The sequence below is a fragment of the Haemaphysalis longicornis genome, unplaced genomic scaffold, assembly GCF_048455015.1.
Source record: "Haemaphysalis longicornis isolate Haplotype H1 unplaced genomic scaffold, Haemaphysalis longicornis Haplotype H1 scaffold_1, whole genome shotgun sequence".
Classification (NCBI taxonomy): Eukaryota; Metazoa; Arthropoda; class Arachnida; order Ixodida; family Ixodidae; genus Haemaphysalis; species Haemaphysalis longicornis.
Genome location: NW_027526203.1, coordinates 282,949,876 through 282,966,244, shown reverse-complemented (window position 1 = coordinate 282,966,244; position 16,369 = coordinate 282,949,876). Strand labels below are relative to the sequence as shown.

General features: G+C 43.3%; 1 protein-coding gene across 5 annotated transcripts in view; it reads left to right on the top strand.

Annotated features, from left to right (window-relative positions):
* Positions 1-4: 4 nt before the first annotated feature.
* LOC144146939 (solute carrier family 66 member 2) overlaps positions 5-16,369 on the top strand; it is a 30,576-nt gene continuing 14,211 nt past the window's right edge. Inside the window, exons 1-5 of one of the 5 annotated variants that reach the window (XM_077678922.1) lie at positions 51-151; positions 1,188-1,324; positions 2,671-2,932; positions 10,454-10,590; positions 14,613-14,681. In XM_077678922.1, coding sequence (XP_077535048.1) covers positions 2,676-2,932; positions 10,454-10,590; positions 14,613-14,681 — 463 coding nt within the window. In that variant the 5' untranslated portion in view covers positions 51-151; positions 1,188-1,324; positions 2,671-2,675. Of the gene's footprint in view, positions 152-196; positions 452-682; positions 897-1,187; positions 1,325-2,670; positions 2,933-10,453; positions 10,591-14,612; positions 14,682-16,369 lie in introns of those variants that run through there. The other 4 variants (XM_077678905.1, XM_077678914.1, XM_077678930.1 and 1 more) reach the window with 4 other exon arrangements.

The following is a 16,369-nucleotide window of genomic DNA, read 5'->3' as shown; positions in this document are numbered from 1 at the left end:
ACGCAATCTTATTCGCACTCGAAGTCTGGTCGGTCCGGTGGCCCTCTGGTGTTTCACTCACTGCGTTCATTGTTTCCATTTATTTCAGGCAGCCGAAAGATCTATCCGCCTCTCAGCAATGGCATTGCTGTTGAAGAGTCATTTGTCAGCTGTGAGTGTGAAAATTGCGTGATAGAGTTAATTGGTTGTGGTGGTACTGACGTTTGTTCATTTCGATAACTGTTGTTGCCGTTCCACTTAATTAATTCTCATCACAATACCGTATGGCGACAGGATTGCGCTCAAAACAGCTGTTAGAAGTTTCAGAACTGTGAAACATGTTTCCTTCTGGAGTGCAAACCAACGTTCGTAAATTGAATACATTTGCTATAGCACTTGTGATTCATTCTCGCCACTGCGTTGTACAGTTGGCTCTCAGCTCAGATCGGGAAAGATTTTGGGAGGAATTTGGGTACGTAAACATGGTCTTGTTGGAATGACTCACATATCATGGTATGTAGCGTTGATGTTAAAAAAATAAAGCTAAGCAAATGAAAAACGCTGTCAGCGCCGTGAAGTATTGTTTCGTTGCGCAATTTTATGGTCACTCTTGTATGTCGTCAACACGGTGTTATGAACTCGTCTGACGTTTGCCGGTTTCTGGTCTGGCTTCTGTTTATGATTACGTAGCGACCGGAGTGTCGGTGGGCTATCACAAGACCTGTGCGCTCGATCATGCATTTTATAACCACAGTTGTTCTTTTTTCATTCATTTTCTTTAAGTAATTTTTTTACCACCGATGTATTTAGTGCCTTCGCATGAAGAGCACATCTGTCTTGTGTAACTGTTATGAGTATGGGCGCGGGAGCGTTAGGCCAGTGGAGCAAAACAGCAACGTAGCATGTTTTCATTTTAGGTATGGGCTAAGAAAATCCCCTACATTTGATATCTTGTTCCAATACCGAATCCTTGGTAACTTTGCCAGTGCATGGTAATAGCCTTGGAAACTACGTGGCTATTGTCAAGTCTATGTGCCACTCCCGTCTGTTTCATCCGTGGCGTTTCTGTTCTGGTTAGATGTGCTTCCTCTCGGGGCATGTTTGGGGTATGCTATGCCACAGCATGATGCGCGATGTGACCTTTTTACTGTGCAGAAAGGCACAGTTGAACAGTTCCTATCCAGATACCGCTGTTCTACCTTTTCCAGAGTTCTTGACTGAGGGAAAACAATGGCTGTGTGGTTGAAATATTAGTGCGTAAAAATTAACAGGGTCGACCGCAAGAAGTCTGTTTGCGTACACTGAAGCCCAGCACATACCTACAGATTGGCATGCACCCGCAGAGGTCAGTTGGACAATACTTTATTTAACGGCTAATACACACAATAATTTCAGTCAGTCAACAAATTTAATTGGTCAATAAATCAGTAGGGATGCAAGCAGTGGGACGGTCAACCCCAAGAAATGTGTGGCCATACTTTGAAGTCTAGCAAACTGTTACACACCTAAAGTGGAGCATACCCACAGAGGTGTGTTGTGTGGTGCTTTTTAAGGTGGCTAATCAATTCAGTCATTTTAGTTGGTCAACAAGCTTGATAATTTCTACTATAAATAATGTCAACCGAAGTTACAATTTGGGGCGCCACAGTTTTACTCCACAAGACTAGGAGAGTTGAACACAAGAAATCTTGGCTCGTGTCTGAAGACTCTGAAGCACCAGAAGTCTGTGTGTGTGCTCTGAAGCAAGAGCAAACGAATGCAGGAGGATGAACGATATTTTAACGTGAGCGGTGAAAGGGTAAGAACAAATCGTACAGTGTATAAGGAAGAGGTTGTGAGATGTCGGCATCTGCCGCTGCACTTGTGCAGGCAGTGCACACTACCCGCTGTGGTGGCTCAGTGGCTAAGGCATTGCGCTGCTGAGCATGAGGATGCGGGTTCGATTCCCTGTCGCGGCGGCCGCTTTTTGATGGAGGCGAAAAGGAAAAACACCTGTGTGTACGAGATTTCGGCGCACGTTAAAGATCCCCAGGTGGTCAAAATTAATCCGGAGCCGTCCACTACGGCAGACCTCATCGCCTGCGTTGCGTCGGCACGTTAAACCCTGCAATCAATCAATCGAGGAGGGCACACCACATAGGGGTTTGTGTGTAAGTATGTGCACAGCTTCTGCATTCAGCATTCGTGCAAGAAAAAAGGCACCACGCTGGTACGGGGAAAGAGCGGTAGACTGAGAAAAAAAAACAGTGAGAGAAGGAGTATGCAAATCCATGCAGAGCAAAAAAGGTGTGAACTGCGTTGAAGGTCACTTTGAGGTGTTGCTCTGCAGTAAAGCACGGAACATATGAAAAGAAATGGAATGCTTGCTTAGTCTGATGAATGTGTTAAAAAGAGAACAAGCAAGGTCCATTCGGGCTCGCTTAGGTACACAAGTTAACCAAATGAGGCATGCTTGCGGACCAACAACTAATCGTCATCAGATCGTCCCATTAGTTCTTTATTAACTGAGGCTCAAATATCGCCTGAGTGTTTCTGCCCGTTTGGCAGTTCTGGTTCTTGTGTTGCACTCAGCACTAAGCAGCAAGTAAGTTGGGAGAGGAAATTTGTTCTCACATCCTTGATATGAGTGTTCGATTATTTGCAGAGATTAGAGGACAACACTGAGTGGGATTGTTTTGGTGCTCCTTGCAGTGGAGATGTGGAAGGAGAGGGACATGACCAGCGCCACCGGTGGAGGCCTGCTCGGGGCCGTGCAGCCCCTGAGCGAGGCCCTGCTCATGGCTTCGGTGGGCCAGTGGCTCTCGTGGGGCGCATCCGCCGCCATCATCTTTGGTGGTGTGGTCCCCTACATTCCCCAGTACAGGGAGATTAGGAAGACCAAGAACGCCGACGGATTCTCAACGTGGGTCTGTCTGGCACTGCTTGTGGCCAACACCCTCAGGATCCTCTTCTGGTGAGCACAGTTCTAGTCAGCGCCCATTTTCGATGGAAAACTGATTGGTAGATCTAGGGGCGCTTTGACTGTGTGTATATTCGTCCTAATACTGTACGGTGCCAGGGATAAGCCGCAGCAAACTGAGGTTTCTTACAGTGCTACCTATCAGCCACATTCTGTTCATCTATCCATGTATGTGTCCGCAGCCGTGAAGGAAGAACAATGCAGGAGGGGTAACGTCGCTTCCTAGGGTGGACAGGTAACATCACAAGCGCTTGGCTTGGGTTGAAGGGGCCATGAAGACAAAATGCAAGTTTGGTTCATTCGAAAGATTGCCTCGTTAGAATAACACTGACACCACTTTTAACACAAACTTCACTCAAATAAGCAACTTAATGAGGACAACAGAACATACATGTGACACCCTCGTTACTCTTCCACACTGAACTTATGATGTACAGTTAAACCTAGATGTAACGAAGTTGATAAAAATTCACAAGTTTTCATTACATGCAGGTTTCCAGTTCAGGCTCCCATAAATGAAGCAGAAACTAAATCAAAATGCTAGACATCATAGATAGCGAGCTCTCCTTTTAAGAATTTATTTCACAGTGAAAAAATGCATGCTTTGTGCCATCTGCTTTCGCACGAAGTTAGTCAGTACAGGACACTCCAAAGAATCAAGGTCGCTTACACATGTATTCGCAAATGTAACTTAAGTATTAGTTTTGCCTTTTGACATTCTTCGGTGCTTTAACCAGTTTCAGGGGCCAAAGGTATGCTGAAAGGGCGTCTTTGGGCGAACTTGATGCTCATTTCCGCACTCAAACTTTTTGAAAGGGTGTCAGCTGGAATACTGTACTACCAGACTACAATGTTCATCTTTCTTGCCGGCATAGACGGCACCTAAAATTATGAGCTCATCTTGAAAAGACAAAACTTTTAATTTTCTGGCAGCAGAACTCATCACCGACGAACCTATACCTCAGAAAGCAGTGGAGACGCGCGACTACAGGCAGGCCTATCACCTAACCAGCACAAAATTCACGCATGAAGACGCACGGTAGTTTGCGGTGCGGGCGAAATTAGCTAAATTAGTGCATTTGTCCAGTGCATTTGTTCAGAAAAAGTGCGAAATACCATTACTCATCAGCGTGGCAAATTCGTTACATCAAGGTTCCGTTGCATTGCCTTCGTTACATAGAGGTCGCAAACACATGGGCGGCTGGCAACAGGGAATTGAAAAACTTTGTTAAATACAGGAATTCGTTACATAGAGGTTCGCTGCATTCAGGTTTAACTGTGTTGTGTGCAGCTCAGGGTTCTCCCTAGGAATTTTTGAGGACTAGACCTTTTGAGAGTGGAAAGGGGTCAAGAAATTTAGGAATTTCAAATTTTCGCCACAACAGTTGAACTCTGGTCAAATGCCAAGTACTGTGGTGACACGGTCTGGAGAACAGAGGAAGCCCCTAAACAAAATAAAGCTACAAGTGCAAGCATTGACTCCAAGAATTGCACACAGCTGGCAATCGGAGACTTCAAAGCCACTTGTTGAGACTCTTTTTGTTGTAAATGGGTGATGTAGGAAGGTGCAGCAGCTGCTGCTGGTGTTGCTCTCGCACAGTGGTCTTTTTTAGTTCCTGAGGCATGCATTTCAAATGGGTCAGTCAGAGTGGTGGGTGGCCAACCGAAGGCAGTATGCGGTGAAGTGGAGCATTGGACGGCATTTTCACCACCGCTCTATCGTTGAAGAAACCTCGGGTAGCTTGCTGTGATTGGCTGAGGCTGACAAAATCCAGCGCAAATTAAACAGCTATTATAAGATTACAGAACGAGCTATTCGCACTTAAATGTAGTGCATGTCCTTTTTATAGCGGTAAGAATGGTGGGGTAAACTTTTAAAGTTACAAACGAAAACGTAAACATAGAAGCAGTAAGTGCATACGGTGCTCACCATGGCGTGCACTATGCTGGCTGAAGCTCCACAGTCGTCGGGCACGTTGGGCCTGTCTGACACAACACTGGCCAACTGGCAGAAGTGTCATTGCCAATTACATGACCCTGTTTATCGAGCATACCCAATCTTTCACAGACTGTTACTATAAATTATAACAGAAGTGAGCCAGGTACAACTCCAGTCCAAAACAGAGAAGGTGTGTACAGCAGTCTCCGAGTGGTATTGTGTCGCCACCTATGAAGACAGAAAGTTAACAAAAGACAACAAGAGAGATTTTTCGCCGTTCTCAGCAGCCTCAGTCCACCTATTAACTTCCCCGTTTCCGGTACCTTCACTGAACACGTCCTCGCTGACGTCACGAAACACACGATTTAGCGGGAATTGAAATTCCGGCTTAAAATGTTTCATTTCTCAGTGAATAAAGCATCGTTTGCGGCTGGGTGAGCGCTGAGGGCACTATAAAACACCAAATCTTTCGAATGAAGCAAACTTGTATTTTGTCTTCATGGCCCCTTTAAACTAGTGGCATGTGTCATGGGAGAAGAAACTGCGCGTCCGCCGCAATCAGCATTTCACTGCCCAGCTTAGGAATGAATTGTAGCTGCTATCATTTTGTCAGTCAGGTGCAGCTACCCTCGCTTTCGCCATTGCAGTTAAGAAGCTTTGTAGTCTGCGTTGATTTTCATTGTGACATTATCTGGTCGCTCACCTGCGCCCACTGCAATGAGTGTTTCGGCACTTATATACGGGGTGTTTTACGTAACTTTAGCGAGAGTTTAAAAATATGTTGATGCACTCTAAAACGACGCTACCAAATGCATGTTGCTCACTTTTGTATGTAGTTTCTTATGCTATTTTTTTGTATTTTGCCTTATTAGATAATTAGTCAATTTTAATTGGCCAACTTTCAAACCAACGAAGATAGGCAAAAAATCCCATTTAGAAAGTTGCAGGCGGTTTTCAAAACGTCTGAATAAACAGTTTCTCTCTTTCAATCCATTAAGTATTAGTGTTTTTCACCTTATTGAAGATGCCCACGAAATACAAAAAAACACCATGTGACGTGCCGGCTTGCACGTCTTTGATTGCAGTGTTCCTAAATGTTTCACGCAAAAACTGCCATAAGCGCGCTGCCGCATAAAAGGCGACAAGGCAGCAACGTAGGCGTTGGCTGTGCCATTTACGGCAGCGATAAACTTTTCTCGCGACAGATCGTCAATAGCGATAAGCAGGCGCAGTGGTTATCACTTGTCCTGCCTGAAACAAAAGGTTCGTCATCTGCCCTGTCACTTTTTTTAAGCGGCTACGCTCCTATGATTGCACGCGGAACGTTTGGGAGCACTGAAATCACAACGCGCAAGCAAGCATGTCATGTGGTGTTTTTTTGTATTTCGTGGGCATCATCGATAAGCTGAAAAACACTAATACTTAATGGATAGAAAGACAGAAACTGTTTATTCGGATGTTTAGCATACCGCCCTGCAACTTTCTAATTGGGATTTTTTGCCTACCATCGTTGGTTCGGAATTTGGCTAACTAAAATTGACTAATTATCTAATTAAGCAAAATACAAAAAATAGCGTGAGAAACTACATACAAAAGTGAGCAACATGCATTTGGTTGCGTCGTCTTAGAGTGCATGGACATATTTTTAAGCTCTGGCTAAAGTTAGATGAAACACATTGCATATTCTTGCTCTGTGACCGCAGTCAGTCTGAACTCATCTAAACTGTAATAGCAATGAGAATGATAATAATAAAAGAGATTAGTTAGTCTCTTACTCAGGTACATGAGAGTTCTGTACTTTATAGTAGATAACCAACTGCATTTTGGTAACTTTGGTGGGAAAGTATGTGCGTGGAGACACATTTCTGAGTTAGCACTTTTTTCTTACCAATTTCTATTAAAAATTGTGTTACTTCAATTCAGTGTTTATATTGTGTACCATTTGAAACTGTTCAATTCAAATCAATTTGAACAGAAAATTCACTATTTGTACACCTGTAGCTTTTATTATTACGAACTAAGTAAATGACTACATTTTGATTTTCCTTTCTTCTGTTCATCAGTGTAGCGTTAATGCATAATATCTGGTTACATATGCGTATTCGAGTAGATTTGAAGTATTTCTTTCACATCCTGAAAATCTTTTGTGAAGAATTTATTAAGAAACTACAACATTCGGATTGTTACGATAGCTATGTGGTTGTTGAGCCTGTTCCACCAAAGTGATCTTTGTATCCCGCTGCAGCACCAAAGTTACGTTCTCAACTGTAGATATCATCAACAATTGAGATCTTTTCTGGAAGCAAATGTAATTACATTTTTTAACGTTGAATACATGCCCCCATGCCAACACTGCTAACCTGTTTCATATTCCCTCCATTGAAGTGGGCTTGCAATCATTTACAATAACAGAACACATCAGGCCCAGACGAAATGAAGGCAGGACCAATACAAACCATAGCTTCTTTAATTGCAGCACTGCTCAGTCATGTATGCAACTGTATCCTTTGCAACGGATTGTTTCCAGATGATCTCAAGGTTACATGTGTGATGATTCTTCACAAAAGTAGCTCAAAGGAAGATTAAAATAACTGTATCATCTGATTTTGATAGCATTTTTGCAGAAATTGTTGAATGATTGATTTATAAAGTAACAAATGAATGCTTAGAAAACTTGCAAGTAATAGCTCCTCAGTAATTTGATTTCCAAAAGAAATTGGCGGCGTTAGCAATAATTGAGAAACATTGAAAAAAAGTTATAAGTGGGAGTATAAATTGATATAAAAAAGGCTTGCGATTAAGATTGGTGTGTGTGGTATAAGGGGACATGCACAGAAACTTGCCAAAAGCTATCCGACAAATCATAAAGAGTTTGCGTTAGGCGTAATGTAATGTCCTCAGATTTTCATTTAGGGACTATGAAGACAAAATACAACTTTGTTCAGTTTGAAAGATGTAGTCTTTCGTTCTTCAGCTCACTCAGCTGCATTCCAGCCACGAAAGATGTTTTATTATCCGAAACAAAAGCATTAAATATTGAACTACTCTCAAATTTCGCACTACAGTGACGAAATATGGGCAGTAGGGGTGCAATATGGGCCAGCACTAATGACATAGTCGTCAGTGTGGTAGCTGCACGTTAGCATTCAAGTGATGCGATCAAACAAGAAAACTAGAGGCCCCACTGCACGGCCTTAGGTCAGCGGCCACCAGCCAGCACAAACAAGATACTGAGACGTCATAGAGATATTGCCGGAAAGTGGCTGGGGAGTCCCCACTGCTTCATATGTTTTCTTTAAGGTCTCGATTATTTGTTTGAAACTTTCGATAAAATTGGTATCATTGTTTATTGGGACAAAGTAGTCTTTCCAATGAACCAAACTTGTATTTTGTCTTCATAGCCCCTTTTAAATATGCCACAAGGCTCAGAACTTGGCCCGATCCTTTTCGTGCTTTACATCAATGATATCTATATTACTTACATGCGAGAAAAGATGTTTTCTTTTCTGCTGGGGATCTAACAAAAATAGAATAGTTGCAAGTATTGGGCTAGGGGAGCTCTCCGATTGGCCTTCTACAATTTAATCTCTAATATATGTGAAGGAAATGAAGTATGGAATATTCAGAACTCGAAATACAGCCCTGGCAGATGACGTTCACCTTTACTTCTGCAGCAATATAATACAATGTGTATACCTGTACTATTAAATTTTTAGAAGTGTTTCTTAGTGAATATTTATCCAGGAAAGAACAGATTGGTCATTTAAAACTACAATTATCATTGAAGAATAAGGGCACTGTAGAAAGTTAGAAATCAAATTCCTAGAAGGTTTAGAACTAGCATGTATTTTGCCACAATTCAGTATCATATTGATCTGGGGCGCTACAACACACTCTAATTTACGAGCATTATTTCTACTACAAAAGAGATCCGTTAGAGCACCAGAGAACCTAACATATATGGAAAGTATTGCAGAATTTTGCATCATATATGGTTGGGTTGATAATTATCAGCTCCACAAACGAAAGCTTGCAACGTACGTGTACACACAAATAAAGAAAAGTCGTGAGGACTTCGAACGAACTTATCCTGTAAGAAATCGATCCTTCGAATTCAGATCTAAGACTTGTCGAATGCCAAAGATATGAAGAAATTATGGCTTACATAGTTTGGAGTACCTAATTCCTAGCGTTTTAAAAAAAGAAGTATATAATGAACACTGTTGGTTAGTGCTCACCTCTTGTTTCTTTCAGGAAAGCAGTGACTTCGTTTGTGTTTTCCACGTACAGTAAAACCTCATTACGAGACAGGTGGTTATAGGAGTCATTTGAATGAAGATGATTTTGTTGGTTCTCTTATGTTCGCCACTTTAGCAACATCGCATACAAGAGACCTTGGTTACAAGAGACGTGTTTACCGGGTCCCTTGAGTGTCTCTTGTAATGAGGTTTTGCTGTAATCTTCACGAGTTACAAAATCTGTTTAGTCCACATTGATTAAAGAAAATCACACCATCTTTTTATTTTTATTATTATTATTTTTTTAATCTCTGTGAGCTGTACATGCCATGTACATGTTTTTGTATGTGTCCTTTTTTGTGAATCATGCTTGTTTCTGTTTCCCCATATGCAGAATGTGTGGGGTTTAGGGACCTAGTCAGATGCAGATTGGCACCTTTTGCTTTTGGTCCTTGAGTTTCTTGTATGTAGGAGGCTTAATTAAATTGTTAATAAAGAAAAAAAAATGAATGGGAACTATAAGATGTTAGTTAATCAGGCTTATTACAACATAAGTCAACCACTATGTAGGTATCAGTCGAGCCTTATTAATGTGCGACGAAAAATTCCTCTCACGCATATGCTGCCTTGTTTTCTTTTTTAAGTGTACCAATCAGAAAAGAACACTCCGTACAACCCTACAGTAAGTGTAATTCTAGTACACTGTAGTAAGTGTATGTACAAAATTCTTTTTTAATCACATGCTGCTGTAGCTTGCTGCAGTTCAGTAAAATTCGATTAAACCTTTCTCAAAGTCTTTTAAAGCTTATTCAAAAACACCGTAATTGTGGTAAGTCTGTTCCCTAAAGTTGGGGCCATATACTGCACTGTACCCATCATGGGGCCATTAAGGCTGGGGGGAAGGGGGGGGTTTGCTTGTATGTGAGATCGCTGGTTCACTTCTTGCCCATGGCTGATTTATCTAGATTACAGCAAAATGTGCCAACAGTGACACATTGGCCACTTGTAATGCACCTAGAAATCTTGGGGGGTACATCATAAGTCAGATATTTTCCATGTGCGTAACCCCTCCCTCCCTCATACTGAAACAGCGTTATAAAAAATTGAGCTACCTCAAGTCTAAATTGAATTAGTGAGTTCGCTTCTCATGCGTGTAAATAAAAGCATCCAAAGATTTAGCTGTAGTGCCATCACGTATTTGCATAGAGCTTGTCTGTGCAGACGTCTTGCCAGGGCACTGCCTGGTCTTGTTCAAAAACGGTTGAGGGTGCAGTCGTCTTTGTGTGGCCCGGATAAAGCGTGCCATCCTGAGTGCTGCTCTCCCTGTCACTCTTGTAGGTTTGGACGTCCTTTCGAGCTCCCACTGCTGGCCCAAAGCGTAGTGATGTCTGCGTGTATGTTCCTCATGCTGCAACTGTGCGTCAGGACGCGCAACCTCAGCACCATTGTGCCTCAGCCCAAGCAGAGTTTTACAGGTGCTTGAAAGTTGCCAACTTCCATTTCTTGCTCATCTGGGGGCCAGCGTTTCTCTCATAGAGGGGCAATGAAGACAAAATACAAGTTTGGTTCATTAGAAAGACTGCTTTGTCCCGATAACAATGATACCGATTTTATCGCGAACTTCGAACAGATAATGGATATATTAAAGAAAACATGGAAAGCAGTGGCGACTCCCTAGCTACTTTGCACCCGCCGCAGTGGCTCAGTGGCTAAGGCATTGTGCTGCTGAGCACAAGGTCACGGGTTCGATTCCCGGCCGTGGCGGACGCTTTTCTGATGCAGGCGAAAGGCAAAAATGCTCGTGTGTACGAGATTTCGGAACACGTTAAAGATCCCCAGGTGGTCAACATTAATCCGGAGCCCTCCACTACGGTGCGCCTCATCGCCTGGGTTGCATCGGCGCGTTAAACCCTACAATCAATCAATCATTCAATCAATCAATAGCTACTTTGCAGCAACTTTTCTATGACGTTACAGAATCTTCTCTGTGTGGTTGGCGGCCGCCGAACTAACCTATCACTAAGAAACATAACTGGACGATTGTAGTGGGACCTCTAGTTTCATTTGATCACTTCACTCGAATGCTAACTCGCAATTGACACACTGAAAATTGTTTTTGGTGCTGGCCCGTATGACATCACTCCTGCCTATAAAATGTCACTGTAGCATGAAATTTGAAAGGTTTAAAAGGTTTGATTGCTTTTTGCGTTTTTTTTTTCGTTAAAAAACGTCTTTTGTGGCTGAAATTGGTCTGAGTGAGGTACTGAAGCTTAGTCATTTCAAATCAAACAAAGTTGTATTTTGTCCTAGTGGCCCCTTCAAGGCATGCTTCAGCTTCTAAGCAGGCTGGGGGTAAAACAAGAGATGCAAACCATTTTAGAACAGACGTGGGAAGGTGGCGGGGCAATGGTGTTAGCCATGCACTTACTAGTTAGCCGCGGTTATCTACCTAAATAGTTCTTTTTGAAGATGCCCTTGTGACCAAGGTGTCGCGAAGAGCATTTCAAATCCACACATTGTTTTAATTAGCATGCGTGTATCATGACACACGATAGCAGGGAATCTTCTTTGGCTCATCTGTTTTGTCAAATTTGTGCTGATTGATGACAGCTTACAATTACACGAGATGAAAAAGCGTTCTTTTTATGTATGGAGCCTGTTGCTAACATTTTTGTTTACTCTTTTCACCGGTAAGTGTGGCAGCAGCCTATTTTTAATAACCTGTATTTTGCTCTGCCCTGCTACCAGCTGCGTATTCTTTTCTTCAGTGTAAATGTTCTTCCCTCAGTCTGTACTCGGGTATGTCATCAGTCTCACTCATCTTTTTTGAGGCCCTTTACTTTCTTTTCTGAATAATTTTGAACATTTCATAAGTTTAACATTTAATTTATTAATTCTAAAAGGCACTGATGACTTTCCAACTGTTCATATTGGCAAGCTGTAGGTGGGCAAGCAAAAAGAAATACTGTTGGCATTTATCTATCTGGCGTATAAGATTGCGTCTATGCATCATGAGATTTGTGGCTTTATTGCATGGCTCGTCCCTTGTGGCAGCTTTCTGGCCTAGATTGCAGCTGTGTGAAATAGACAAAAGACCCATAAAACTTCCATATAACAATAGTATATTAACTCGTGTGGGGATTGTAAAGAGTAATATTTTTTCTGCTCCAATGCAAGCCACGTTGAAATACATCAGCACCACTCGTTGAATTGAAATTGAACAAACGATTTAAAATTTGTTCTTGTAGCCTAGCATTTTCCCCTGGAAAGGAGCCAAACAAGATTTGAAGCAGACCCAGTTCTTTTTTTTTTTTTTTTTGCCATTCATGTTGGGCCATGTTGTGCCAAATTTTGATAACCTGCATAGCCATCAGCAGTGTTTACAGCCCTCGGCTACTGAAGCTAGAGCGTAAAGCTGGCTACATCAAACAGTTGTGGGCCTAAAAGGGGGATTTGGTCAGTAGTGCCACAAGGTGACACTATAACATTCATCAGCTATTGTCGCAGCAAAAAAAATGGACTCTTTATTATGCCTTCCCCATTTAAGTTACATCCGATATTTTACGCTCAACCCCAGATAAATTTTCACACAAGCAGCATATTAAGAGCAAACTATACAACGCATGTATTTACTATATGCGTCGGGCTTTGTACAGCAGCTTTAGGTGAATGCAGGCAACTAGGCAGTGCTAAGCAGCTACCAAGTGTCATGCAAAGCAATCATGAACTAAGATTCTTTATTTGCCCAAGCTGGCAAAGAAGGGACAGTTTTTACACCTACCTACTACCTATCAATTGTTTTTCATCTAACTGACCTAAAAATTTAAAATATTTGGGATTTAGCCTTGTCCGGCCGAATTGTGGCTGCTGTAGAATACATAACGTATGAAGTTACAGCTCTTCATTGTAAAAGAAATATAGAATCAAGGGACCCGTGTGTGTATTTGCCACGATTAAAAGCAGCCTTTACTGTGTCTTCGTTTGGTCTGCCACCAAGAACTGTGAAGTAACTGACTACCTTATTTTTTCAGCCAGAAAAGAAAGATTATCAAAAGTGTGTGGCTGTAGAAAAAGCAGCCCTTAATTAAAGAAGTACTGACACGAAATTTCAAAGCTGGGGTAACTATGTAAAAAGCTTCCTTTGTATATGAAGATATCTCCCAGATATCGTAATCTTTGCACGCTCGATAAAGCTCAGAACGAATACCCTTTTAACATTGGCATCAGCATGACACATTGGGCGCAGTTGGGCACCTTGCATGGCGCCTCACCCCAAACTGCCAACGTCAGAGCCCCTGTGACATAGCCATGCGCTAGTTGCTGTTGGTGCACGCTGCTCCGCCTTGAGTATCGCGTCACAATTTTTGGGCTAACGTCATGCTGCCCGGGTGCGAGCGACCGTGGCCAGTCTGGACAAGCTTGCTCGCTGTAACGCACGCATCCAAACTAGCCATGGTGCGATAAGAACACTGACATCAAGAGCGCCGCCCGGTCATTGCAGCCACCTTGGTGTTCGTTTTGTTGAAGCTGTAACTGACACGAATAGACGAGGCTGTAAATAATTATTTACAGTGCAGGTGACCATCTATTGTGACATTCAATGATTACTAGGCTGGTAGGCACCCATAGCAGCAAAAAAAAACACAACACGAAATTTTCGTGTCAGTACTTTTTTAAGAGGAGCACTAAATCGACCTGAATAGCCATTCAGAAAAATTGAGGCATTACAAGCACTGACTGCATTTTGATAAATAACCTAATGACATCCGGGATTGTACATTACTTGTTTATGTAATAGCTGTGCTCATAAAAAGTGTAGTTGAAAGTTTTAGGCAGTTTTTTAGCTTAGACAAGAACCATGTAGTAGCAGACTGATTCAGGCATGCACTTACCATATTGGTTCTATTGCACTTTACCAATGGACGTATATGGTCAAATGCAATGCATTTACCCCAGTGACTTTGAGCTTGGTGTACTTCTGTTTACTAAATTGGAATGAAAGTGGCCAGTATCTTCCAACAATGAGGAAAATTGTATCTTTATAGAGACACCAATGGTACCGGCTCAATTAAATGTGGCCATTAAAAAGTAGGATCTGTGGATGTTTTGGCTGCTTGGAATTTAATTCCATAAAGGGCTCCAATCATATTTTTCTGTGATGTTTACTGATCAAATCCTTCTTTGTTTTTTGTAGCATTGCACCAAAATTGCGCAAAGGGCTAGCTACTGCTGCTTTGCAAATCCGTGTGTAGCTTGAATCATCGCTGCGAGTCTCTCTGTATGCTCCACCGTGCGGACAGGTGTGCTCAATTGTGTGTGAGCCCCAGAGAGAGCTAGGGAACAAGGATGTGTGGACAGAACATTCCTTGCATGTTCTTCGGAGCTTGCCTGCAGAGCTGCAGGAGCTAGCTCTGCCAGAAGTCCCTGCGCATGGTGCCTGGGGTGCGTCATTGTTGTGGTTCTAACCCGGTGTCCCTTGTGTCGGTGGTTGGTTCAGAAAAGGCGAGTGAAAACCCTCCCTGCCTCCAGGCGGCGGTTGTGGCCTCTCCAGACCTCACCCTGTGGGGTAGGTGTGCGTGATCTCTCTCTCTCCCCCATTCTTGTGGTCTGTCCCATTTCTCTCTAACACTGCTGCTGCTGCTGCTGCTGCTGCTGCTGCTGCTGCTGCTGCTGCATGGCCTGTCTGCTTCCCAGCTCTGCCTTGCCGCCCAGTGCCAAGCCCTTTTTCTTCCTGCCTCAAGGGAGTGACTATCACCATTGTAGACCTTTCCTTTGGGTGAGAACACCGCAGGTGTTGCTTCTTTCTCAAGCCAGGTGTTCTTCCCTTTTCGGCCAGGATGTGCAAATAGGGGTGATCTAATGGCATTATTAGAAGCTTTCAGTAGGGTAGCAATCTTGCAGATGATGCGATGGCGTTCACTTGAAGGTTCTGCTTGCTGCACTTGCCAGAGTCGTTTTGCAGCTTAGCTATTCCAGTGCTGAAAAGAGGGCCTCTGATACAGCTTGGGGCGGGTGTGGCTGTGATTCTGGCAAAAGTGAAACACAAAAACGCTTGTGTGTGTGGTGATTGGTGCACCTGACCCAAAATTATTCTCGAGCCCTCCACCATGGTATGTTCCCTGTGCCAGGCGGATTGCCTTGGTGCACTAAATCCTAGTTGTTGGCTCATATTTGCACATTCCAAGCTTTGTGCACTCTTCATTCGCTACCCGCTTGGCTTTCATTTCCCTTCTGGCAATTAACTCATTTTTTGGGGGTCTGCCAACATTCTCATTGAATGGCCTGCTTGCCGGCTTGCACAAGAATGAATTGCATCGTTTTCCAAAACCAGAACGACAGTGTGTATTTTCACTACCAGCAAGGAGCTACTAGAGCTGCACTACTGATAGTTACTAAGGCTGCAATGTCTGGGAAAGCATCTGATGTTAGCGGGTGTTAGCTAGCGGATGCTCTTTTGGTGGCTATGTCTTGTAAATGTTTTATTTTCAGGCACATGCTAGCATGTTTGCGCAGACCTCAGGAGGCTGCTACTCAAGGGGCATTCAAATAACTTAAGCCCTGTGCTATCAAAGTGACAATGAATCATGTTTGTTTGTAGAGGCTGCACAAACAGCGTGGAATGACCCAAAATTTTGTGTTTGTGGTGGTTCAATCAATAATGTTTTTTCTGTTACGTACTGGTGTTATAAGGGTGTTAATTTTGTGGGCCGCTCTTGTCCTAGAACCTTGAAAGTGCACTAAAAAAGAAGAACTTTAACTGGCCACAATGGAAAATATGAAGTCCAGGATGGAATTAGAAGCGGTGGTGCGCGGCATGGCAGCGCGAAGTTCGTTGTAGGGAGCTTCGCTGGGCGATGGTGTGGTGAGGACACTGCGGAGCTCAAGCGGAAGCGTCTCCCGGAGAATAGAGTGCTTGAGAGGCTGTACTGTTACGTGGTTGAGCCAGAAGGTGGCGTCGAGCTTGAAAAAACAACCTCTGAGGTAGCATGGCTTGAACTCTGGTATTGGCTGGTCCCACGTCGCCATGCCAGTGTGCCGCTGGCCACGTCACAGGCGCAGGAACTTCCGGATCACCACTTGTAGGAAGGAGCCATGGACTCAGTGGAGTGGTGTGGCCTCCTACATTTATTGAGGGTGCGTAAGCCCGGCTGGAACTGGTAGAGTGCTGATGACAGGCGACTGTCCAGGCACGCAGTCGTGTTTCATTCCTGTCATGTCGCATGGCACTGCTGAAGCCAGTCCACACACTGCTGA